Source organism: Brassica napus, chromosome A4, assembly GCF_020379485.1.
Source record: "Brassica napus cultivar Da-Ae chromosome A4, Da-Ae, whole genome shotgun sequence".
NCBI classification, from domain to species: Eukaryota; Viridiplantae; Streptophyta; class Magnoliopsida; order Brassicales; family Brassicaceae; genus Brassica; species Brassica napus.
Window position 1 is genome coordinate 20,485,906 of NC_063437.1, and position 24,997 is coordinate 20,510,902.

General features: G+C 36.8%; 7 protein-coding genes and 1 long non-coding RNA gene across 14 annotated transcripts; 6 read left to right on the forward strand and 2 right to left on the reverse strand.

Annotated features, from left to right (window-relative positions):
- The first annotated feature begins 118 nt into the window (after window positions 1–118).
- Window positions 119–4,924, forward strand: LOC106448969. Its single transcript, XR_007339296.1, has 2 exons — window positions 119–4,610; window positions 4,688–4,924. It is a non-coding gene; the product is annotated as an uncharacterized LOC106448969 (long non-coding RNA).
- Window positions 4,925–5,193: 269 nt separating this feature from the next.
- LOC111197870 (DNA polymerase delta small subunit) lies at window positions 5,194–7,867 on the reverse strand. Of its 2 annotated transcripts, none has more exons than XM_022693189.2 (14): window positions 7,721–7,867; window positions 7,479–7,608; window positions 7,246–7,352; window positions 7,052–7,178; window positions 6,860–6,970; window positions 6,657–6,772; window positions 6,491–6,574; window positions 6,342–6,410; window positions 6,177–6,248; window positions 6,014–6,105; window positions 5,816–5,943; window positions 5,643–5,744; window positions 5,493–5,560; window positions 5,194–5,401 (listed from the first exon to the last, which is right to left on the reverse strand). In XM_022693189.2, the coding sequence occupies exons 1-14, from the start codon at window positions 7,784–7,786 to the stop codon at window positions 5,348–5,350; spliced, it is 1,326 nt and encodes a 441-aa protein (XP_022548910.2). In that variant the 5' UTR covers window positions 7,787–7,867; the 3' UTR covers window positions 5,194–5,347. The 2 variants fall into 2 exon arrangements, with proteins under 2 accessions (XP_022548910.2, XP_022548909.2); XM_022693188.2 differs by having other exon boundaries at window positions 7,479–7,611; window positions 7,721–7,858.
- Window positions 7,868–8,433: 566 nt separating this feature from the next.
- On the forward strand, window positions 8,434–11,660 carry LOC111215129. 2 transcript variants are annotated; one of them, XM_022718429.2, is made up of 3 exons: window positions 8,434–8,932; window positions 9,005–9,473; window positions 10,501–11,660. In XM_022718429.2, exons 1-3 carry the CDS (start codon window positions 8,607–8,609, stop codon window positions 11,467–11,469), a joined length of 1,764 nt encoding a protein of 587 aa, XP_022574150.2. In that variant the 5' UTR covers window positions 8,434–8,606; the 3' UTR covers window positions 11,470–11,660. The 2 variants fall into 2 exon arrangements, with proteins under 2 accessions (XP_022574150.2, XP_022574151.2); XM_022718430.2 differs by having other exon boundaries at window positions 8,437–8,932; window positions 10,507–11,660.
- A 280-nt stretch (window positions 11,661–11,940) lies between these two features.
- On the forward strand, window positions 11,941–13,479 carry LOC111201404 (protein pxr1-like). 4 transcript variants are annotated; one of them, XM_022693185.2, is made up of 3 exons: window positions 12,016–12,182; window positions 12,274–12,391; window positions 12,845–13,479. In XM_022693185.2, the coding sequence occupies exon 3, from the start codon at window positions 12,875–12,877 to the stop codon at window positions 13,307–13,309; it is 435 nt and encodes a 144-aa protein (XP_022548906.2). In that variant the 5' UTR covers window positions 12,016–12,182; window positions 12,274–12,391; window positions 12,845–12,874; the 3' UTR covers window positions 13,310–13,479. The 4 variants fall into 4 exon arrangements, with proteins under 4 accessions (XP_022548907.2, XP_022548908.2, XP_022548906.2 ...); XM_022693186.2 differs by lacking the exon at window positions 12,274–12,391 and having other exon boundaries at window positions 11,941–12,182; XM_022693187.2 differs by lacking the exon at window positions 12,274–12,391 and having other exon boundaries at window positions 12,000–12,182; window positions 12,827–13,479.
- A 3,053-nt stretch (window positions 13,480–16,532) lies between these two features.
- LOC111215130 (squamosa promoter-binding-like protein 9) lies at window positions 16,533–19,139 on the forward strand. The gene is made up of 3 exons (XM_022718433.2): window positions 16,533–17,201; window positions 17,982–18,127; window positions 18,358–19,139. Exons 1-3 carry the CDS (start codon window positions 16,852–16,854, stop codon window positions 18,951–18,953), a joined length of 1,092 nt encoding a protein of 363 aa, XP_022574154.2. The 5' UTR covers window positions 16,533–16,851; the 3' UTR covers window positions 18,954–19,139.
- Window positions 19,140–19,601: 462 nt separating this feature from the next.
- On the forward strand, window positions 19,602–21,005 carry LOC125608363 (outer envelope pore protein 16-3, chloroplastic/mitochondrial-like). Of its 2 annotated transcripts, none has more exons than XM_048778729.1 (3): window positions 19,602–19,765; window positions 20,202–20,549; window positions 20,637–21,005. In XM_048778729.1, exons 2-3 carry the CDS (start codon window positions 20,219–20,221, stop codon window positions 20,789–20,791), a joined length of 486 nt encoding a protein of 161 aa, XP_048634686.1. In that variant the 5' UTR covers window positions 19,602–19,765; window positions 20,202–20,218; the 3' UTR covers window positions 20,792–21,005. The 2 variants fall into 2 exon arrangements, with proteins under 2 accessions (XP_048634686.1, XP_048634687.1); XM_048778730.1 differs by having other exon boundaries at window positions 19,637–19,765; window positions 20,198–20,549.
- Window positions 21,006–21,027: 22 nt separating this feature from the next.
- On the forward strand, window positions 21,028–22,546 carry LOC125608362 (rhodanese-like domain-containing protein 9, chloroplastic). The gene is made up of 6 exons (XM_048778728.1): window positions 21,028–21,288; window positions 21,359–21,609; window positions 21,677–21,827; window positions 21,917–22,002; window positions 22,111–22,215; window positions 22,301–22,546. The coding sequence occupies exons 1-6, from the start codon at window positions 21,242–21,244 to the stop codon at window positions 22,360–22,362; spliced, it is 702 nt and encodes a 233-aa protein (XP_048634685.1). The 5' UTR covers window positions 21,028–21,241; the 3' UTR covers window positions 22,363–22,546.
- A 162-nt stretch (window positions 22,547–22,708) lies between these two features.
- Window positions 22,709–24,879, reverse strand: LOC111201403 (3,9-dihydroxypterocarpan 6A-monooxygenase). The gene is made up of 2 exons (XM_022693182.2): window positions 23,834–24,879; window positions 22,709–23,434 (listed from the first exon to the last, which is right to left on the reverse strand). The coding sequence occupies exons 1-2, from the start codon at window positions 24,746–24,748 to the stop codon at window positions 22,805–22,807; spliced, it is 1,545 nt and encodes a 514-aa protein (XP_022548903.2). The 5' UTR covers window positions 24,749–24,879; the 3' UTR covers window positions 22,709–22,804.
- Between the last annotated feature and the right edge of the window lie 118 nt (window positions 24,880–24,997).

Consider the following 24,997-nt stretch of genomic DNA (forward strand, 5'->3'; position numbering starts at 1 on the left):
GTTTATTTTTTCTCTGCCTCACGAGTAAAAGTTAAATGTCACCGTAAAAATGGGTGAAACCACTTGGAAATTAGAATGTATTGAGGATATTAATCTGCAATTGAATTTTTAATGATTAGATAAATTTTATATATTTTTACGACAAGATACAAATTATGTAAATGAATTTTCAGAGAGTTATATATTTTTCGATGGGATTTGAACAAGTAATTCATTTTATTCTTATTCATTTCAGTAAACCAGTTTTCGTTGGTGAACGGATGATTATTTGAGTTGTGTATACAGTATACTATACTTGTTCAAAATGCATTCCGATATGTCATGTGTTTCTTTCTGGTTATTGATAGCTTCTATAAAGCATCTAATTGAACGGGTAAATATAAATTGATTTTGTTTAAGTTTAATGTGAGTGTTGGGGTTGTTAATTGTAAGGATGTAAAGTTACTTCTATGTGGATAAGGTTGAGTATGAAGAAAGTGGAGCGAGGATTGTTCACCTCAAATGCTTCTAAATGGATTATAGTTGTAGTGATCGATGAGCGTTATTTTGTTTGCTTTTTGAGGGATTTCATATATCTCATTTCTTTGTTTTTATAAAGTTTATACTTTAATTAATTTATCATACTGCAAATGATTTTTCATCAAATACTATGAATGATCATCTTTACTCTTCAGTCTCCACATAATACAAATTAAAAACCATTCTATGAATTTGACAACACAAGTTCGTTTGGTTTGTTTTTTTTTGGTAAAATGTTAAGCTTACCATTTTCTGAAGAAATTACAATGTTGTTGTTAAACAACTTATTACAGAGATAAAGAAACAGACAACAACCCAACTTGAACAACTTCGTTTGGTTTGTTTATTACGTTACAATCATGAATTCGTGATAGTTATTGCAACACTATAGGGTATCATTTACTTACATCATAACTTCTATTCTCCAACATTTAGAACATGTTTTCTCACACAAAAAATTAGAACATGCCTATGGATATATCTAATAGATTATTTATTAGAACATATATCCACAACTATAAGTTTTATCACTACTTAGAGTTTTTATTTGGGTTACCCATTTTGTTTAATTTGTTTCTATAACATATGTGATATGTACTTATATTATGTTAACTTTGTCTTAAATCATTAATCAAGAATTAATTTTTAAATAAAATTATGTATTATGTAATAAGAAACAAATTAGTATTTAGGAAATAAATCAAAATTTGTATTTAGGAAATAAATCAATTATAATATCACATTATTCATGGTTTTAGTTGTTTTGCAGGTTCCACATGTTAAGTAATTCAAAACAATTATATATGCAATTAATATAGCATAAAGTTATTTTGGGTTAAATGATTAATGTTTTCACTTTAAAAAAGGCTAAAAGTAGAAACTAGACACGTGTCTGCGTGTAGTAACAAATAATATAGCCAAAAGATGCACCTACGTACATGTATTCATTCTTATTACAATTTTGTTAGATTTCTTTTTTGTTGCATTTATTTGCAGGAAGGGGATTTATGCGTGTTGGACTCAAGCTTATCATTCCATGCCACTATATAAACGCAACAAAACGGTACGATTCTTGTCAAACGCGATCTTGTTAGTGAGACAGAGAGAAGAACAAACGAGACTACACCCCGTCTAGAGATGAATATAGCACTCTTGCAAGTAAGAAAAGGATGGTTATACATTTGATCCCTTTCTCGTAATTCGTACATATCTTTTTTTTTCTTTTACTCTTTTTGTTTGTACTTGTTTTTGCACCAATGTTAATTAGCCATTGTTTTCAATGAAATAGTCAGGGTTCTTATGAGGTACGTACCATCATCCGCGAGTGGAATTTGATGGTTTTAGCTCTCTTTTTCAGTCCATTCATAGATTTTAGTTTCTGAGTTTTATTGTTAATATAAATTGGATATTTAGTTTGTACTCGTTAATTTTACCAATTTTTACATTGTTTTACTCAGAAAGTGATATTTCTTACATTAGGCTTTTATTTAGAAAAAGTGATAAAGTTTTACAAAAATGTGAATATGGTAATCGACCCGCATATGTAGCATCAAAATAAAAGGGAAAGTAAGTTTTTGCACTATGAACTCAGAACGTTTGCAGATGTGAACCTACTTCATAACCATCCGAGTCAAATGATCTCTTGGTACATTGGCCCCTAATAATATTCTAAATTTACGGGCCCTGAAGCTAGCGCTTCATCAGCTTGCTACTGCTACCTAGAGTAAAGGAAATTTGAAACTTTCGCTTAGGACAAAATGTTTGGATTGCTTCTCTATTTAAGTACTTATATACTAAATCACTAGTAATATATTGTTTCTTTGTTTTCTACAATTACAATTAATTAAGATGTTAATTATAACCAATTAATTATAGTTGTATTATTTTTCTTTAATTCTTGAATTTATCCATATGCTTATCTTCTTCTCTTTTATCATAAAAATTATTTTATTCATTCATTCTATCTATTATTATTTATTTTATTTGCTTATTATTTTTAGGTTCACAAATTTAATATAAAATTATCTATAAAAAGAGTTTTTTTTTATATTAGACAGTTTTCTTTTGCATTTAAATATTTATGAAAGAAATATAAAACTATAATAAAGCGCATATTTCTGCCAAAATGTTATTTCGAAAATGATTTTGATTAGTTCTTCTATTCCATCAAAGAACATTTTCATTAAGCATAATATTATATCTGGTTTAGGGCATCAAAAACTATTGGCGCCCTGCTGCTACCAGGACCAGCTTTGGCGCAGATGACACTGACATGGTGCCTATCGTGTGCGACAACAGAACTGGAATGGTCAAGGTAAGGAGACAAGTAAAACACTCCTTTTTAGTCCGCAATGTTCTAACTGTTTTAACCTCAGTTTATGCCTTTGCATGAAAAAAAAACATGAAAAAAACATATTTTAATATTGTAAATATTTTCAGTTTTTATTTTCTACAAAATATTTTGCATAGTGAAAAACGCAAACAAAAGTATATCTTGTGTTTGCCCGTTTACATTTATAATTAACAATCTAATTTTCTTAAGATACTTCCGGTGGTGCATACATTTAGAAAATATACACTACATATAAACAAACAAAACAAGATAGCATGTTGTGATGATTGGTAAAATGTGCTGAAGGCGGGGTTAGCTCGAGACGATGAACCAAGCGCTGTGTTCCCAAGCATCGCTGGCCGTCCACGACACATGGAGCAGATTAACAATTGGGATGACATGGAGAAGATTTGGCACCATACTTTCTACAACGAGCTACGTGTGGCTCCTGAAAAACACCCTGTGCTGCTCGGTGAAGCTCCTCTAACCCCAAAGGCCAATCGAGAGAAGATTACCCAAATCATGTTTGAGACCTTTGGTGTCCCTAAACTATACGTTGCCAATGAAGCCATTCTTTCTCTCTATGCCTCTGGTCGTACTACAGGTAAAGGCAACTTTTTATTTATGTTTTGAAAAAAATAAAGGCAATTTAAATTTAAATTTTCCAATTAATTAAAAAGAGTATGTTATTTTTTTCCGTCAACCACATGTAAGAATATGTTAGAAAATTAAAATTTGGTTAGTATTTAATATAGAATATGTTATTCTTTAGGCATATGTTTTCTATATGTTTTTGTGAGATAAATATCCAAAAGCTGAATATAAGCACAAATAGTAATGATGCATTGGACGTCTAGTGGTTTAGCATAAAAAGTTGGGTTCGTTGTACTTCTGATTCGATTTTCTTTCAAAAGATATTTTACGCCATGTTATAAGGTATTATTATCAACTGGTTCCCTTGGAAAAAAATAGGATTTGGTGCAAACTACTCCCAGTTAAAATAAATAAATAAACACAAAGGAACAAGAGTTTGTTCTTGGTTAAGTTAATTTATGAAAATCTGATTTTAACAAGTATATATTGCATTAGTTGAAAATTGAAATGATTGGTGGATGAGGTCTTATCCTACTGATTTTGCTTCTAGGTATTGTGGTGGATTCAGGAGATGGTGTAAGCCACACAGTTCCCATCTTCGAAGGTTACCCACCTCCCACAGGCGATCTCGCGTCTAGACCTAGCAGGCCGAGACATAACCGACTACCTCACCAAGATCATGATGGAACGTGGCTACACATACACCACAACAGCCGAGCGTGAGGTTGTCAGAGACATCAAAGAGAAACTAGGTTACATAGCTCTCGACCACGACCAAGAAATGAAGAAAGCAACTGCGAGCTCAGCCATCGATAGAACCTACGAGCTTCCAGATGGTCAAGTGGTCACGATATGAGCCGAGAGATTCAGGTGTGCTGAGGCTCTTTTTCAGCCCTCCTTGGTCGACATGGAAACTTGCGGTATTCATGAGATGACTTACAATTCAATCATGAAGTGTGATGTTGACATAAGGAAGGATTTGTTCGGAAACATTGTATTGAGCGGTGGCACAACGATGTTCCCTGGGATTGCTGATAGGATGAGCAAAGAGATGGCTGCGGTTGCACCTGCTGGCATGAAGCTTAAACATGTGGTTGGTTTTGAAAGGAAGAACAATGTTTGGATTGGAGGCGCCATTTTGGCTTCTTTAGACAGTTTTCAACAGGTAAATTATTTGGATATAATATGGTTTTTAATTAAGTTAGGGTATGTGGTTTTGTTGTGATGCATGTGAATATGCAGATGTGGGTGACTAAGGCTGAGTATGACGAAAATGGACCGGGGATTATTCACAGAAAATGCTTCTAATAATTAAGTTTATTAGCCTTAAATCATCATTTGTTCTGCTGATATATATATATGCTTTCCTCTTCTTAGTGTTATGCCTGGTGAAATAAATCGTGTTGAGGGAAGCAATATAATTGACTTCTTTGTTTGTATTAAGTTAACTTTTTTAAGTAATTTATTTCTCTCCCATAATATGAAAAGGAAAATGACAAATTTCATCAATTTTAGATAATCAATAATTATATGTCAAGTCTTTTGAAAACATCAAATTGATTTTCTTCAGGGAACAAAAACAATCAAAATTATGTCAAACCTACGAAATACTTGAGAGCTAACATGAAAAAAAACTCTTTCAAGTGAGCTCCATAGGGGCATGCACCCCTATGAGTTTAACCTTTGGACATATTCAATGTCTTTTCATTCATATTTTACGAATTGTCAATCATGTTGTAACATTTGCATTGTAAATACTAAAACGATTAATTTATCAGATTCTTAAGAAAATAATACAACACATTTGACAAAAGTACGTCTTAAAGAAAATACATCTGTTTGTTAGGACCTTGGAGATCTAAGATTTTACCAAAAGGTAGCAATTCATTGTTGTGATTAACTTTATAACTGAATGTTAAAGCTACGAGTATGACATTCCAGATTCCTTAGGTTCACCTGCCAAAAAAAAAGCCCATGTTAGTGACTCTGAGATATGAAAGAAAATGGAGTCCAGTGAGGACCATCTCTGCCTCAAATTTCAACTCACCGCAACAGCAACACCGGTCTCACAGAATTTAGGAATGCAGATCAACCTGACCAGCTGACCTTCTGACCCTGCAACATTAATATATTAAACTTAAAGCACTGCTTGACCCAAAGACCTATCATGTTCTTATATAATCAAAGGAGATTGTACCTTTTACCAAACGGTTGTCATACTTGTCTTGATTCCCAACGAAGTAAACATGAGGGCAAGTTTCAATCAAGAAAGGGTCTCTATCCGTGAAAGGATAACAACCTGTAAAAAAAAATGAATCAAACCAATGGACACTAAATGTACACTTTACAGAGGGGAATGTTAGCACTCACCTAGCGTATTAGGTGCAGTGGGAGCAAGATGCCTCCACCTCAGTGTTCTTTCAACAAAATCAAGCTTGCTTTCAGCCTCTGAGTACTTGTCAAGGTCATCAATGTTCTGACCAGATGTTCCAAGAAATCTGCAAGAAAATGTCAAAAATAGGTTTTAGCTCAGACAAACGAACTGCAGTTAAGAGATTGTGACCATACCTGATATTATCGACGTCAAAGGAGTGAGGATTTGTACATGATCTGAACGTGTTATAAGGTGCTGATCCAGGGAAAAGGCATCTGTTCAGAGGCTGAAACAAAAGAAAACTTTGTCAATTCACATTTCGGTTTTTTTCAATGTTTAGTTATGTAATTTGCAAACCTGCTGAGGTAATGCGAAGTTAGCTGGATCATTCAGGCCTGGCATTATATCTACTGAAACTCCTGCAGCTATCTACAAACAGTCCACAACCAAAAAAAACAAGAATTTGAATTTTTCATCTCAATATAATTGATAAGACACAGGTGGATCTTGTTTTTAACTGACCTGGTTTAACATGATATCAAGCTCTTTGATGGGCTCATACAGTGTTGATTGATCTTTGGAGGCCATGTTCTGCAGCAATCAAGGTATAACGATCATAACAGAGGCAGATAGCTGAAGCTGTGTATATCAGCAAGGAAAGTTATCAGTACCTGTCCAGTTAAGAGTTTACGGGGGAATTCAACAGAGTTTCCAGCAATCACCACATGAACTATCTGCGCTGCAAGGCCTAGCTCCTGTTCAAACCAACATAACTATACATTAGAAACTAAAAGGAAGAAAAATACAGAAGAACCAGAAAGTTAAAAGTTTTTAAACCTCATCATCTGCGACATGTCCAGTTATATGGTCAACAAGAAGCTGAAATAGCAGAGGATTAGACGAATTGCTTCCAATGGAGAGACCCGACACTAGTAAAACGTATTTATCTTCCTCTGCAGAAGAAGATAAGATGAATAATGATAAGAGACTGCTTTAAGATAAGATGACAAGCAAAAGGAAGAGAACATAGCTAGACTTACTTAGATGATCCAAAGGACGCTCTAACTGAGGTGGTAAACCAGCTTCTAGCACATCTTCAACAACGAACTCACCAGCACTAGTTTCCTTCCCGTGCAATGCAACAACAACACCTACACTTGTCTAATTCATCACTATCCATTTTCTCTCAAACATCATAACAAACACAGCAAAGAAGAGCGACACAATAATACCTGTGACATAAACTGCAGGTGAAAGAGCAGAGCCGCCAAGCTTAACTCTCCCACTCTCGTCTTCTAGGATCAGACTATCATCAGGGTGCATGAAGTTACGAGGTTTCACAAGCGGTGTAACTGACCTCTGCATTGGCGTTTCAACATACTCAGTAGTCTAAAGTAGATATTGTATAACCAACGAAAGAACGAACCTCTTTAGAGTATTCATCAAGAACGCAAGGTTTAAGCTTCATATGCTTAAACAAGGTTCCCACAATGATGCATTCCTTTCCTTCTTCAAGTCCCAACACCTTGCAAACTATCAAAACACACATACAAAAATAAATAAAGCCTTTAAATTTTTAAAAACCAGATCTGTAAATCAAATACCCACAAGCCTAATTCTACAAAAGTTCTCTCCTTTATTGAGTTAAAGGCAACTCACCGGGCAAATGGGGTTTCCAGGAAGGGGCGAGGGAGTAGAGGAGAGTTCTCATGAGGTGAAGACGAGCGAAGTAAATCTGACTGTACTGCTGACCTCTGTACATCTCCTTTTGTATCTCGAACCTCTCATCCTGCTTCGATTCAAATACAAACGAAAGGAAGCTCAGAATCTCAATTACAAACCCTAGCAATACACTTGAATTAAAACAGAGGAAACAGAGAAGTGGTGGGGGGAGTTCGAACCAGGCAAGTGTAATCGGATTGCTTCCGTTCGTGAGTCTTCTCCGAGTCGATTTCCATTGATGCCATGGCGGGAAAGTTTCGGGAGAGAAGGGAGAGACTGAGGAAAAAGTTTTCAACTTTTGGCACTTATCGACGAAAGTGAGAGTCTTCTTTATTTATCAGAGAGTGGAAAAGGGAATTAATTTAAACCGGAAACCCCCCCGGTTTAACCAGGCTAATTAAAAAAATCTGTTCTAAGTTCATTTCATGAGGTTGATTCATACCAAGTTGGCGGGAAAAAAAAATCTAATTCAGCCTACACAAATTTTATCATACTTCAATTTTTAATATCTTTTATGGATTCTAACATAAATTTTTTTTATTTTAAATAAACTATCAAATTTCAACCAAAATGAACATTGAAAAGATGTTTTGAAATTTAATGTCAGATATTTCTCTGATATATCAATGGTTCTATGTAAGAAAAAGTATATAAAACTAAAAATATATCTTGACCCCCAAAAAAAAACTAAAAATATATAAAAATTAGAATAACCTTATAAATATATACGAAAACTCTAATATAAAAATTTAAAATATGACATAACATCTGTATTAGTTGGGGCCATTAAACCAGTAACGTTCAATAAGCATTGAGGCCCTTTGAATCTGATTCGCAGTGGATAAGAAATGAATACTTCCAAAACAACATTACTAATAGGTGCAATATCGTGACCTAACCAAAAAAAAAAAAACGTTACATAAATCTCAGTCGTTTGGCGATCCAAAACATTTAACAGACAAAACAACAATAATCAAATATAATAATAATATTAAATGCAGGCAAAGAAAAACATTCATAATCAAATCGAAAGCCTGAACATTTTCTCTTTCTCCTCTGCTTTTAATGGCTAAGCCCGAAAACGACGACGTCTTTCCCGAGAAACAAACATGGGGAACATGGGAAGAGCTTCTCCTCGCCTGCGCCGTGCACCGCCACGGCACCGAGTCCTGGCTCTCCGTATCCGCCGAAATCCAGAAACGGACTCGCAACCTCTCCTCCCTCACCGCCTCCGCCTGCCGCCACAAGTACTCCGACCTCAAACGACGGTTCACTCAAGAAATGACTTCACCGGAATCAGAGATCTCATCCGTCCCTTGGCTGGAGAAGCTGAGGAGGATCCGAGTAGACGAGCTCCGTCGCGAAGTCGAGCGATACGATCTATCCATCTCGTAAAAAAAAAACTCCATCGACTGTGTGAGATTTGGGGATTTTTAATGAATCGAGTAGTTTCGTTGATGCAGGTCGTTGCGATCGAAGGTGAAGAGATTGGAAGAAGAGACGAGCTCGGATCTAGATAAGAACGAGCTCCGCCGCGAATCGGATCGCGACGGCGGCGAACTGGTCCCGATTTCGCCGGATCCGGTAGATATTAGCTCGGTGAACGTGAAGAGAGAGGAGGAGATGGCCGGAGGAGGAGAAGCGAAGCTGGCCGGAGATGATTCGTGTAGAGGGAGCTGCGAGAAGGAGTCGGGAGTTAACTCGGAGCGAGTTGAACCGGGGAGAAGGAACGAGCTGACTCAGTCGGAGGAGACGAGTGACGTGCAGAGCTCGGCGAGCTTGCCGAGGAAGAGAACGTCGGAGATTGATAAGGAGGATCAATCGCCGAGCGCCAAGGATTTCAATCTTGAATCTCAGCCGTCGATTAGTTTCGTCGAGATGCTTCTGTCGCATCCGTGTGGCTACTTCTTTTCGCGCCGACTCGAAACCCAGGTGAAAATTGAAATTCGATTTTTGAATTTTGTGTTTTAATTTATCTTTATTTAATAAAAGAACAATATAACCGAAATAAAACTTGATAATTTATTCTGTTGAGAATAATATGCTTTGTTTATAGCATAGTATAATGTTAGCATATACGGTCAACTTGTGTATTCAATGAAGAATTTGGATGATATGTATTAGAATGATAAATTTATTATTATATATAAACACATTTAAGGCTGAACATTTTCTTCTCTAGTGATTTTATGATATTTTGGTGAAGTTTTTATTGAAAAAGATAAACTAAAATTTAAAATGGTTTTAAAGAATTATTAATTTAATGATAGTAAATTCTTTAATACGAATAAGTTCATCTCAAGTTCATCAAAAATCAAATTATTCCAAACATTTTCAAATGTTAAATTAAATTAAATTAAATACATTCATCTAAATATTCGTGTGTTTTTTTAATTGAGAAAAAGACCAAAATAGCACTAAATCAAGTTTTTGTTCTCAAACTAGTACTCAAGTCCAAAAGTCACAAAAATAACACTCAAGAGGTGGGGTTTATAGTTTATAGTTTAGGGTTTAGGGTTTAGAGTTTAGGTTTTAGGGTTTAGAGTTGAGAAGTGAGGTTTTGGGATAAGATTTCAAATTTTGAAAAATAAAAAAAATTTAAATTTTTCGAAAGATAAAATGCTATTTTGGTCATTTTAGTTTTTGAATGCTATTTTTGTGATATAAACTTAGAAAGGTGCTATTTTGGAGATTTGTCCTTTTTAATTTTTAAAATATTTCATTTGCTAATAGTCTTATAAAGGAGTTTATTTTAAATGGTGACACGTGGGAGTCGTTGATTGGGTTATCAAATTGCATTATAGGTTCTTTGACGGGTTGGAACGTGCACACCTCGATATATTCTCGATCAAAAGCCATGCACTCAATCATACATTATTATATAGTAAAAATAAAACAAAAATTATATATTAATCTGCATGGTTCTAACTTCTAATGGCTTTGTGTTTACCGTTGGAAGTTACAGGAAACACCAGAGTACGGTAAGATTATCAGACAGCATGTAGATTTTGAGATGATTAGGAAACTTGACGAAGAAGGATTGTACAAAAGTTCGATGACCAAATTGTTCCGTGATTTGCTTCTACTTATCAACAACGCCAAAGTTTTTTATCACAAGGGCTCTTCTGAGTTCAACTCTGCAGAGCAGCTTCACCAACTCGTCAAGAAACAGATGGCTACTACTCTACAGAGAGAGTTACCACCACCGAAAGAGAAGTCCTTGGAGTTAGTTTCGTTTAAAGAGGCTGTTGCAGTCACTTCAAAGCCGAGAATCTCTCTCCCTATTGTAGCTTGTGGGAAACGAAGCTCCTTGGCTTCTAAACCTTTGCTTATGATATCACCCTCTGGAGGTGACAAGAAAGGGAAGAAGACAGATCAAGTGGTTGATGATGAGAAGCTTGTTTTATTGAAGGATGAAGAAACCTCTGGGAAAGATGACGAGTCTCTGGTTTTGAGGAAGATGGTGAGAGGAAAAACCTCTACGGCTAAAAAAGTAGTAGCCAGGAACGTCAAGAACAGTGGTTCCAGCTTGAATGAGGTTAAGACAACTGATGAAGAGAAGAAGGGTAACCAAAGTGGTAGCTCGAAAAGGAAAAGCGTTGCGGGTTTTCTCAAGAGAATGAAAGGTAGTGGTTCTTCTTCGTCTGATACAGTGGTCGAGACATTGATGCCAAGCTCTGAACAGAAGAAGAACAACATCCGCAAAGCTGATGCTAAGAAACGAGCAACAGGGGAGAACCAAACAAATGAAAAAGCAAGTCCTGTGAAGAAGAAAAACAATGGTCGAGCCCTGAAAAGAGAGGCTGTTCCATCTCCATCTTCTTCTCCCTCTCCTGTTGTTGCTAAGCGAAGCAGGGAATCTGGTGAGAAGAAGGAAGCTTCTTCTTCTCCTTCTTCTACACGGTCGAAGAAACGTGCAAGGAGGTAATTAGTTATATTGTACTACTTAATTAGCTATATCCTCTGAAGAACAGAGCTTTTGTTTTTGTTTTTGCTAACCAGTTAGAGTATGATGTTGATGTATAATTGGGGAGTATGGCAAAACATTTATCTAGTTTGGGACCTCTTTGTGATTCTCTCCATCTCTAAATCAGTAAACAACTGCAAATTATGTGTTTAGTAATTTGTATAAAAGCTTTCTACCACTTAGATATGGCAAACGCACAGAAGTTAAAAATACTAAGGAAGCAAAGAAGAATTGATTTAATGGATAAAAACTTTTATATGATTTAGTTACTGGAAAAAAATACAAAGCCATGAAGGAATAATTCAAAATAAAATTTGTACTAAAGGTTATAGGATTCGATCTCATTAATGAAACAATTCGTTAAACAGTTGTTCTTCTGAACGTGACCCATTAGGAAAGCCTTATGGGCTTTATCTAGGACCCAAATCTGATCAACTCGGCTTTTAAGCAGGTTGAGCTGTCCTAATTCTTATCCACACATGCACTTCGAGAGCACCACTATTCACAGTAACAGCTGTGTGTGAGTGAGAGATACGCGCCGATTCTGAGCGCGTTGGATTAGGAAGAATGTGAAAAAATCTAGTAATCCCCTCTTCAAACGGGGGCTTAAGAAGTCATCCATTGGCCAATGGTTTTATAGGATGATGCTGCTGCTGCTTCTAAGTGTGTTGTGTGTAAGTAAACTGAGGAAGCTCCTTTTTTATTACTGTCTTTTGTTATCAGATCTCTCTAATGTTTAGGGTTTGTGTTTGTGATCACTTTTAGTTCAGAGTCTCAGTGTTTCTCTGATCTCTGTTTCCTACTGAGTAGTTGAAAGCAAAGAAAGTGACCATTTGTATTGTCTGGTATCTGAGTAACTGATGCATGTATATGCCACACATAGGTGAGTTTTGTCTATTTTCTTCTTTTATGAGTATTACCCTCTTCCTGCATCATTGTTAAGTTCAGTTATACTTAGTTTGTGTTGTGTCCCCATGAGATTGGAAACAAATTAAAAGTTAGCCTTTTATCATTTGATTTACTCATGCAAGTTAATCCAACTTTTTTTGTAGCTTGTTATATTATTCATGAGAAATGGAATCTGTTTAGGTTTGGAAGTTGGAAAAAAAATTTAAGTACAATTCTTTAGATGTTGAGGAGTGGTCAATGCTTGAAGTGGAATATTGTTTTTTCATGTTTATGATTGGTGGTTGAAAGTGTTTGTTGGTCCATTATTAATTAATTTGAAAGGGTGTAATGCGACTTGGTTGATTCTAAAATGATACATATAATATATATTGAGAAAAATATAAAGATTGTCTTCTTATATATGAGCTAGTGTGTTTTGAGCTTGCAGGTTTCTAAGTTGTAGCGTTTATAGACCATTATGAGAAGAGGTAGAGGGAAAGGGAGGAAGCAGAGTGCGTCTGCTCGGGAAGGCCGTGGAAGCGGTGAAGAAGAGAAGATCCCTGCTTACAGGAGAAGAGGAAGGCCACATAAGCCGATGAGAGATGATTTTGAAGAGGAGGAGGAGGAGGAAGAAGAAGAGATGGTAGAGAAGCTGGAACAAGAAGAAGATATTGATGATACAAATGAAAGCTCAGTAACGAGCAAAAAACAAGAGAACGAGAGGAAGAGGAAGATATCTAATGGAGACAATGCGGATTTAAAAGAAGAAGAGACCGAGTTAGAGTTAGGATCCAAATCAAGCATGGATGGTTCCACGAAATCGATATCTACTGGGTTTAGACAGAATGGAAGCAGGAGGAAAAGCAAGCCGAGAAGAGCTGCTGAAGCTGTTGTGGAATGTAATGGAGTTTGAAGAACTAAAATGAAACAGGATGATGACAAGTTAACCTGAGGAGGCCTCTTCTTTTTGGCTTTTATTACCTTTTTTTTTGTTGCATTTGATAACTTTGGATATCTTTTGGTGTTTATATGATTCATGAATCATTGGCATCATCAATCTGCATACCCTTTTCTTGTGTCTCATATGTTTAGTTTCTGAGGCTTGATCGTCCAAAGATGGTCCCTGCTGCAACACATGAGGTAAAGTCATTCGTACATGTGAGTGAGTTCATCTCGTCTACAAAAGTTATAATTAGTCTAAGATATTATAATTGCAAATCGTGTACGTTAGGTAAAATGTAGCAGTAAAGCCATTAAGGAAGAGAGTTAAGAAAAAGGGCAGAGTCATTACACTTTTTCTTGAAGTCATTACACTTAAGAGACAGGTCTACACAATTTTTTTTAAAAAAAATTATAATATATATTCATAATCTAAAAGTCTAAAACAACTTAAGAAACTTACAGAAAAAAGCCTTGAATTGTTTAGAAAAAAATGTTAATTATTTTTAAAACATATGGTTAATCATTTGAATTATGTGAGAAAAAAAAAACTAAACATATATACTAATGTTTTAGTATATTTTAGTATCTCTGTCTAACTAATGATCAACCCACACTCCAAATGGTAGTGACTTGAAGCCAAGAGCACTTTTAATGAAGTTTCTTCTCATTGGAATTTTTAATATATGTGTTATATATATATAAATAATTGTGGGATCCATAATTTTTGTAGAACTTCATAAAAATGGTCTAAGGTTACTTAAGACCAAATGGATCGTATAGGAAATTCAAACCCTAGTTCCCATCTTTTCTTCAACAAATAGAAAAAAAGTTGAGGAGTTTTTTTTGTTTTGAACAAAAAAAAAGAGTTGAGGAGTTTATGACATTTTTTAAGTATTACATCATATTCAACTATAATGACGACATAATAATATTTTTTCTGAATGTATAGCTATCCAGAACCTAGTTGTTTCTGTGTGTGACACATGTTTGTAAAATCAGTCTTGAGAGATCAGGTCTTTAGTTTCAGGGTTTAACCAATGCAGCCAAACAAAAGGAAACTACTTTCACTAAATAAAGCTAAGCAAAAAGAACAAATCAAACCTAAACCTATATATTATATAATATGTAAAGTATTACAGTTCGCACAGACTCTGATGGATGTCTATTACTTTTCATACTTTCTATTATTACAAAAACCAGGAAGATCTTGCTTTGGATATTGAGTTGTGAAGTTGTGACCATAATTTTCCAAACAAATCAAATGGGGAGAAAAAACCAAATACTAAAATTTTATTTACAAAACAACAAGCAAACAAAGTGAAATCCAAAATAATTAAAAACATTTTTTGGTTATAGCTTAATATATTTATTGTGTTGCTTGCACACCTGCCGACACCAGCTAGTTTCCTTGAAGTGTCACATCTTTTGTTGTGTTCCAATAAATGTACTGCTCATATTTCAGTCGTTAAAATTTTAACTTTTTAACCTTTAAAATCACTATAATTAAAAATTCACAATCATTTTTTTACCATATTCGTTACTTTCTAACTACTACAGTTACATTTGTAAAAGTAAGAAACACTCTATTTATAGAACTCTGAACTCCTCGGCACTTGCTTTGTGGTTCCCAATGCTGAGTATAGAATCTATGAAGGATAACAGCATTTGAAGACCAAAATGTCATTAGTTTAAGTACAAAAGAATCAGATTATCAAGATTTGTGAAGTTGGGTGTTCTATGCAAGTCTCAAGATTGCTCCCTTGTCTCAGATAAGATGCTCTCAACAAATTCAACACAGATTTTAATTAAGCTTACATCTCCTATGACCCAAAAAAAAACGTACATCACACATGACACATCACCATAAACTGATTACATCACCTATGACCCAAAAGAACTTACATCACCACATGACACATCACCATCTCATTTAATTATGGATGTCCACTTTAAGGAGAACCATCGAACTAGAACTCCTATTGTAACACATCGAATCCATATAATGTAGACACACAAGAAAGTTATAGTGGACCATATAGGTTTTTAAAGTTAATAATTGATGCTTTTTAGATGCGAACGGCCTGATAATAAAACTGTAGGTGAGAACGATTTATGTGAGCTAGATACTGTATATAGCGCTGAATCAATAAACTTATGCGTATGAGAGAATGATAACACACATTTGTCAAGAAGAAAAAAGTATGCTCTTAGCAAAAAATAAAAAAAAAAGAAGAAAAAGTATGCATAGCGAGAGAAAATATGGGTCTAAAAGATGCTAGCATGGGGCAAGCGGTGAATATGATGAGTACTTGATATTGTATTGTGTTGAAAAAACGTAAATGGTCGAGCTTGTCTAGTAGTATGGTATACAATGAATACTTAAAGGCCGCAACCTAGGTTTGACGTTCATATGAGTGTGTTTCGCTCATTATAACGTGAAGTCAATACATCCCATATTCACGCTGAGCTGATCTTAAACTTTTTTTTACACCGATCATTCAAGTTCTTATCCGATATTCTGTAACTGAATAAGTTTTTACATTTTTCTACTGTTGATCATTTACATACTCACATCTAAAGAATAAGGTTTTAAGCTATATAAAACTTAAACCGATCTCATAATTAACCTCCTTACATCTATTTTCTAACAGCTTACTTTTAGTGTATATTCAAATGATTTTCTTTCAAACATGCATGCTTAACGTGTCAAAATCAATTCCAAAACAAAAATAAAGATTTCATTTCCTTAAAAATATGTGGCCGCAAGCAAGCGAATCAAGTAACTACTATCTAAAAACGGAATATATAACGGGATTAGTTGAAAGATATTTTGGTTTGGTTTGGTTGGTTGGTTGGGATAATTTTCACCACAGTTGGTTGATAAGCATTTAGTTTGAGTACTCTATTTAATTCTATTCCGTTTATTTTGGTTTGATAAACATTCAGCTCAGAACTTAGTTCAAAACCCAGTCAAATTTGTGGTAGATTTTGGTGTTCAGAAACCCAAAATATCATCTCCATTTATTATTTGCCAACCTCATAATGCCAATGGTGGACCAAAAGAAAAACATGCATTTATTTATTCGTTTGAAAAAAAAAAAAGAGAGAAACAAATGCGTTTAACTTGTCAAATAATTGAACCGAAAAAAATCTATAAAAAAGTTGAAAACGTGAACAGTATAAAGTAAAAATAATAATAAAAAGATGTGTACATGATGAAAGACCTCTCCAATGTTCATTTGCCTCAAGTTTCTTCTAACTCCAAGATTGGAAACTGCTACATCTCTCTCTAACAGACAACAGTTTAGTCTGTGTCCGTACCGTTTTACTTACTGTCTTTGTCTATCGCCACTCTCGTCTCTTTTTCTTTGCTTCTATTGTCTCCCTCTCTCTCTCTCTTGTTTGCTTTCTTCCCCTTTCGTCCTTTCTTTAAACCAAGACAGTTAGGTTTGAGAGAGAGAGAGAGAATGATAAGCAAGTACTCTCTTTCTGTCTGAATAAAAGGAAACAAATATGAATATGGGTTCCAACTCGGGTCAGGGTCTTGGTCCGGGTCAGGCAGACTCCGGTGGTTCATCGAATGAGTCATCCTCTTTCAGCGGAGGGCTCATGTTTGGGCAGAGGATCTACTTCGAGGACGGTGGAGGTGGGTCTTCTTCCTCCGGCGGGTCAAACAGAAGGGTTCGTGGAGGCGGGTCGGGTCAATCAAGTCAGATACCAAGGTGCCAAGTGGAAGGTTGTGGAGTGGATCTAACCAATGCAAAGGGTTACTACTTGAGGCACAGAGTTTGTGGAATGCACTCTAAAACACCTAGAGTCATTGTTGCTGGTATCGAACAGAGGTTTTGTCAACAGTGCAGCAGGTTCTTCATTTCATTTTTTTTCTCCCTATTCTACCCCTTACTTCTTGTGTTTATTTGTTTTGCCATTATCCACATGCCCGGTCCTGAACATAGGCAAATTAATGAACAATCGGTATAAAACATCACCACTATATTATATGATAATTTTAGTTGTGTATAGAACATTAATTATATAAAAAATAAGCAACCGGCACTTATTGCCGGCCAAGACTCTCCTGTGAATCAAATCCAAAGGCTTTAGCTATCTTTTTGTGTAGATTGTCAGTGTCATACGCTTTTTCTTGGCTTTAACGTCTTTGGAGGGTTTCACTTTTAACTTTACAGCTTAGTGTTTTGTAACTTGGTCTTGTGTTTGTTGGACTCGTTGGGGCTCATTTTTGGGAATATGTTTTACGTGTACTTCTATATGCTTCTCTTTTATTTCTTTTGACTTGTCTCTCTAAAAAAAATCCAATCTAAAGGGATATGAAATGAATGGACAATAAGAAACCTATTGCCCTTGTGTTTGCTTCTTTAGGTCGTATCATTATTGAGGGGGACAAAACTGGTACCATGGCATCAATGACGTGAACACTCAAGAAACTATGTTACAGACTTACAGTGTAACTTAACAAAAAAAAACTATGTTACAGTGTGTGTGTGGTTAATTATAAGATTCAGAATCAAGTTAACCTTATTGACTTAAAGAATCCATTAAGACGACCTTATGTGTTTGGAACGTTTTTGGTTATATGTTGCTTTTCTAGAAGCTAACACGGTCTGAATCAATGTGACATATAGGTTTCATCAGCTTCAAGAATTTGACCTAGAGAAAAGGAGTTGCCGTAGGAGACTCGCTGGTCATAATGAGCGACGGAGGAAGCCACAGCCTGCGTCTCTCTCGGTGTTGTCTTCTCGTTATGGGAGGATAGCACCTTCCCTTTACGGTTAGATCATTAAACCTGTTATGTTAATCAACGAATGAAAGTCCTACATTTGGAGATATAATAAACTAATATATAAGTGGTTAGAGCCAATCTATTTATTATCAATTAATTGATTTTTAGCCAATGAAATTTAACATAATAAGCTTTTTTCAAAAAAAAAAAATTAACATAATAAGATGACTTGTAAACTAACCCTAAGATGTATATGTTTCACAATGTTTTGGGGACAGGAAATGCTGAAAGTACAATGAATGGGAGCTTTCTTGGTTCCCAAGATATGAGTTGGACGAGTTCAAGAACGTTGGATACAAGAGTAATGAGACGGCCAGTGGCAGCACCATCATGGCAGATCAATCCAATGGATGTGTTTAGTCAAGGATCAGTAAGTGGAGGAGGAGGGATAAGCTTTTCATCTCCAGAGATTATGGACACTAAACCAGAGAGCTACAAGGGTATTGGCGGTGACTCAAACTGTGCTCTCTCTCTTCTGTCAAATCCACATCAGCCAGCAGACAACAACAACACATGGAGAACTTCTTCAGGTTTTGGTCCTATGACGGTTACAATGGCTCAGCCACCACCTGCACCTAGCCAGCATCAGTATCTGAACCCGCCTTGGGTGTTCAAGGACGATGATAATAACTGTCCGAATGATATGTCTCCTGTTTTGAACTTGGCCCGGTTCACCGAGACAGATACGACAATGGGTGAGTTCGAGTTATCTGATCATCATCATCCTCAACATCAAAATAGGAGGCAGTACATGGAAGATGATAACACAAGGGCTTATGACTCTTCTTCACAGCATAACAACTGGTCTCTCTGAGTCTCTTTGCCTCAAAAAGTAGACTACTCTTTGCAATATCTTATCTTTTTCTTTCTTTCTGTTATTTGCTATTAATAAACCAGACAATGGCTTTTGTTTTTATTCTTCTTATTGTTGTTCTCTCTTCAACTTAAGAGATAATTTTGAGCATTATGATACATCAATATCACATAAATGTTTCATATATTGATCTATATAATCTCTTTCTCTATATATATATATATAAATGTTTTTAACTTAAAACCGATTAGTGATAATTGGATTGTATTATCTTAACTTTCGATATGGGACAATGTTCCTACATCCTAATGTTGCGGTAATAATCGATGAATCAATTTAGGAATGGATCAATAATAGATCGGATTGGATTATTTGAATCCGCTTTTGACAGCATATTAAATTAGATATTTTTCAACTAAAAACTAATTGGTAATAAATTGATTAGTCTATCTACAACCTAGGATCTCTTCCAAAGGATGTAACTAATATAATCATCCTAGTGAATCAAAGCATGAGCTACTAGGTAGAACATTACATCATCGCTAAGCCTTATAGCTTATCCATAGCCAAGACAGTTCACTAGTCAGGCTCACCAGCTTTTTCTCAGACTCAAACAGCTTAAATTCCTAGCTTATACGGGCTTAATGGGCTTATTTAACGGGCCTCATAGGCCCAAGTTTGTAATAAGCCTTTATCTGAGAACTACAGTCTCGTCTCCTGAAGAACAACAAAGAACACATCTTTGATCTTCCCTTAGAGCTCCCTCCCCTGAATCGCTAATCTCGTCATCCGTCTCTCGAATCCTTAAAAAGGTTAGACCTTTCTCAACCCTTGTATGATTCTTCTTCTTTCTATTACGTAACATTCATCTGTTCTTCAGTGATTGACTCCAATCTCTCGTTCTTGTATTACGACTTCGATGAGCTTCTCAAATTAGGGTTCTTCCTTTACATCGATAAAGTTTCAAACTTTTTGTGTTCTTCCAATCCATTTGTGTCTCTAATGATGTTGACGATCTGGGAATTGGTCAAAATTTCGATTTGTTGTTGTTTGATTTTTTCTTTTTGGGACCAAAGTTGTTGTTTGATTTTATGTTCTGTAATGAATGTTTTGTTCGTGGGCATTGTCTAGAACCGTAGGAAGAAACCATGGATCCTTGTTGTTGTTGTTGTTTGATCTTTGTTATTGTTGTTGTTGTTTGATTTTATGTTCTGTAATGAATGTTTTGCTGGTCTGTGCATTAGCTAGAACGGTAGTAAGGAGCCATGGATCCAGCTGAGATGAGGTACTTGGAAGAAGAGGACGGCCCCATGATGAAGACCATCAAAGGCAGCGTGACTGGCTTCGCCGCAGGGACCATCTACGGAACCATTTTGGCCACGTGGAAAGACGTTCCGAGAGTGGAGAGGAACGTGGCTCTTCCGGGGCTGATCAGGACGCTGAAGATGATGGGAACACACGGGCTCACTTTCGCCGCCATTGGAGGAGTTTACATCGGTGTTGAGCAGGTGGTTCAGGGTTATAGAGGCAAGAGAGATTTTTTCAATGGAGCTATTGGTGGGTTTGTTGCTGGAGCTTCTGTCCTTGGCTACAGAGGTAAAATGCTTATGAGTTTTGTCTCAATGATATAATAAGTAGTTTGGTTGGAACTGATATGGTTTCGTTTTTTTTTTTTTGACGCAGCAAGGAGCATCCCAACAGCGATAGCTGCAGGTGCAACACTAGCGGTTACATCTGCTTTGATTGACTCTGGAGGTCAGACCACAAGAGTAGACAACGGCAGAGAGTATTATCCTTACTCCCCTGTTGAGAAAACAGCTCAAGCTGCTGATGCCTGATCTCTCTTTTGGCGTCTGAACTTAATAAAGCTCTGCATCTGCTTATCATGGGCTCTTGAGATCACTCTCTTCCCTGTCCTCTCTATTTTTTTTTTGTCTACTTGTATCTGGAGAATATAAAATTGCTCTTGTTTTCCTCCTGTGTTTATGGAGAGTGACTTACATCTTTTGTCTGAACTTTTCCTTCAATAAAAAATCAACTTTGTTTTCAAAATGTTTAAAAAATGTTAAGTTATCAGACATGTACTTGCGTCTGTTCTATCTGAACGTGGCTAAGCACTAGAAAATCTACATGTAAAGGCTGAGTTGAATACGTGGCAACAACTCATTGGCTATCTTAAATTCTCTTGAACTCTGTCTAATCTACTGGTTCTTGTCCTAGCGTTGTGACTATCACATCGCAGTGACGAGTTTTTTTTTCTTTTCTTCTCTCTCGAGACTTCTGCATCAATGGCGGGGATCGTTAGCCCTAGCCCTACGGCTCTTTACTTCACCAGGTAAAAGCTACTTCCTTCATCTGAAATCTTTACTCCTTTCTTGAAACTGTTTCGGTTTATTCTGATGCAGTAATCTCGGCGCAAGGAGGTTGAAAGCGGCGAGCTGGTCGGGAAAGAGCCTCCCTGGTAACGTTCTCCGCCGGAGAAGCCTGAGAGTTGCGGCGGAGGTGAAGTTCGTGAACGCAGAGGAAGCAAAGAAGTTGATAGCAGCGGAAGGTTACAAGGTTGTGGATGTGAGAGACAAGACTCAGTTCGAGAGAGCTCATATAAAGTCTTGCCACCACATCCCTCTCTTCATCTTCAACGAAGACAACGATCTTGGTAACAAACTCAATCCCCCTCAACCTTGAACAGAACAGTAGATTCTAAAGTGATGTTGAACTTGCAGGGACGATAGTGAAGAGGACAGTGCACAACAACTTCTCAGGGCTCTTCTTTGGTTTGCCTTTCACAAAACTGAATCCAGAGTTCGTTAATTCCGTTAGAAACGAGTTTAAGCAAGATAGCAAACTTTTAATTGTTTGCCAAGAAGGTCTCAGGTTAGTAGAAACAAGATCTTTATTCACTGAGTATCTATGAATGTAGTATGAAGAGAATGTTGAAGTTTCTTTTGTCGTTCTTTGAAAAGATCTGCAGCTGCGGCTAGTAGATTGGAGGAAGCAGGTTATGACAACATAGCTTGTGTAACATCAGGGCTACAATCTGTTAAACCAGGTTTGTTTCCATTTAGCTTCATCTAAGATCATTTCTTGGTGTTTTGGAGATTGTTTGGTTAGAGGAAGGACTCTGAACCACTTTTTTTTATGGTTGTTGTGTCATTAGGGACATTTGAATCGGTTGGTTCAACGGAGTTGCAGAATGCTGGAAAGGCAGGGCTTATCACAATTCAAGGGAAGATCTCAGCTGTCTTAGGAACAGTGCTCGTCTGTAAGTAAAATTTTACCTTAGACTAGAGACTGTTGTCTGGTCTTTTCTTCTGGTTTTATGAACAAGATTTTGTTGAAACTTGCAGGTGCTTTGTTGTTCATAACGTTCTTCCCTGACCAAGCAGAGAAGCTGTTTCCTCCAGGCTAAAGACAAGAGAACGACAATGACTTGATCCAGAGAAGTTTCCAGAGTTTCAACTTGTTTGTATGCAGATGCTCAAGGAACACAAAAATCTTTAAATATTTGAATTTTGAAGTAGATACAAAAACATATGGTATTGAACAAAGTTGTTATCTGCTTATAACAATTAAAAAGAAGAGATTGCATGATGTTTTGCAAGAATATGATATTTAGGAGTTAGTTAGAGAAGGTGCTGTGCAGTTAACTTCAGATGTCATAGGAGCTAGCAATCTCTGAAGAGGAACAACAGATCAAGAGAACTCTACAGTGACTGAGACATCCTCCATCACCATTGATCATTAGTCACCTTGCAGGCAGTAAAGTTGCCGGATAAGTTTTATTGAAAAGAGCCTTGAAAATGATACAGAACTACATATACATCTTGGGGAAGTGTTATAGAAACAGGCACTTAGAAAGTGTTGAAGCAATCCACAGGATTGCAGACAAGTGGTCGAGCCATCTCAGCAGCAAAACCAGAACCTTGGCTCAAATCAACCTTCTGTCCATCAACACACTTCCAGTCAAAGCGCTGCACCAACGAACCCACACCTGCATGCATCACATTCATGGCTAGAGACGCTCCTGGACATCCTCTTCTCCCACTCCCAAACGGAAGGTAACGAAAATTCTGCCCCTTGAACTCCATCTGATGCTCACCTATCTTCTCTCCAGAGCTCTCTAGAAACCTCTCGGGTATGAATTGTTCTGCTTCCTTCCACATCTCTGGATCTCTCATGATTGCATAGACGTTTACTAGCACGCGGGTTTTTGACTTGATAAGACACCCGTTCACCTGGCAGTCCGCTGCGCATTCTCTTATGATCAGAGGAGCTGAAGGGTGGAGCCTAAGTGTTTCCCTTAGGACAGCTCGGAGGTAAGGGAGGTTAGGAACGTCTGATTCTTTGACTAGTCTTTTGCTTCCAACAACGGTATTAATCTCTTCTCTTAGCTTGTTGAACGCTTGTGGATTGTTTATTAGTTCCCCCATTGCCCACTGCATTGCTGCTGCTGATGTGTCTGTTCCCGCCATGAAAACATCCTAAAGAATATTCAGTTGTATCATATCAGAATAATCAAAGCTGAAAATTGGATTCTAATTGTTGCAGGTAGGCTTGCGGGTTTGGTTAATTCGGTTCAACATAAATCTTACCAAATTCACCCGAAATAAAGTTCGGTTTGGTATTCGGTTAGTTAGGTTTTTAAAAATCCTACAAAAAAATTTTAATTTTGTTAAAAAATTTGGATAAATTTGATTAGTTCGATTATTTTGGTTCGAAATTTGATTAGTTGGGTTCGGGTTTTAACCATTGCCGAATCGAACTAAAAACCAATTTTTTAGAAAACCTACCAAACCAAACCAAAAGTTCGGTTCGGTTCGGTTCGGCGGGTATGGTTGGTTTAAAATCCAAGGACTAGTAGCAGGTGAGAGGAAACATACCAACAGGAAAGACTTCATGTCATTTCTCGTTATCTTCAATTCAGCAGTGGGGTCTCTGTAAGTCTCCAACAACATATCCAAAATGTCTTTTCTCATACCTTCTTTCTTCATCCCCACTGCCTCACGTTCCTTCATGATCTTCTCTACAAGCAGATCATACTTCTCCATTACAGCTACTAACTTCTTCCCATTACCTGAAAAATCAAGTACCTTCAATGGTCCCAACACATCTCCTACGCTGACCTTCCCCGCAAGCTCCAAACATGTCTTCACCAGCTTCCTAATCTCCTCCGCTTCATTATCAGTACCCGAACACCTCGTGCTCATCGCCATCCTGCAGATGATATTGTTGGTGTAACTCACGAAGAGGCTACTTAAATCACAAGGCAACCCTTCTGTGCAACACTTAGAGACAGACTCGACCAGCTTCAGTTTCTCCTCCTCACGGATGTCAGAGAACTTCTCAAGCTGCCGAACAGCGAGAAGCTTGGTCATGCAGAGCTTCTTCATGAACCTCCAGTAATCACCGTACTGCGCGAGGACAAACCTTGACCCTCTATACTTGAAATACTCAGCAGAAGCAAACTCAGGTCTCGAGGAGAAATTAAGCTCTTGGTCTTTGAAGATCTCTCTCGCCGCCGAAGAGCTTGAGACTACAACACACGTAGAAGCACCGAGACGTATCTCCATGAGCGGGCCATGCTTGCGAGCTAGGCTCTGGAATGAGACAGGCAGCACTTTGCCTATCAAATGAAGGTGGCCAATCAATGGTAAAGCTGAAGGGCTCTGTGGCAGCTTTGTAGCAGCCGTTGAACTCTGCTTCTTAGAGGAGAACCATTTGAAGAAAGCATTAAGCGTGAAAGCAAAAACGAAGGATGTGAGGAGGAGAAGGTTAGTGCTTAGTTGAAGATCCATTGCAGGTTTATTGATTCAGTTCTTGAAGTATGCTTTGTATTTATTATGCTCATTGACGAATCTTGTTAATTAGATTCTCATTGTAAAGAAAACAAACAACAATTGTATAAAATATCAAGTATGGATTATCTAACCTATACTAAAAGGGTTATATAAGCATCAGAGAAGCTGTCCACGTAGGACAATTAAATCAGCCAATCAGGAGATTTCTTTTTGACACGTCAGATACGCATGACAAATTCTAATTTT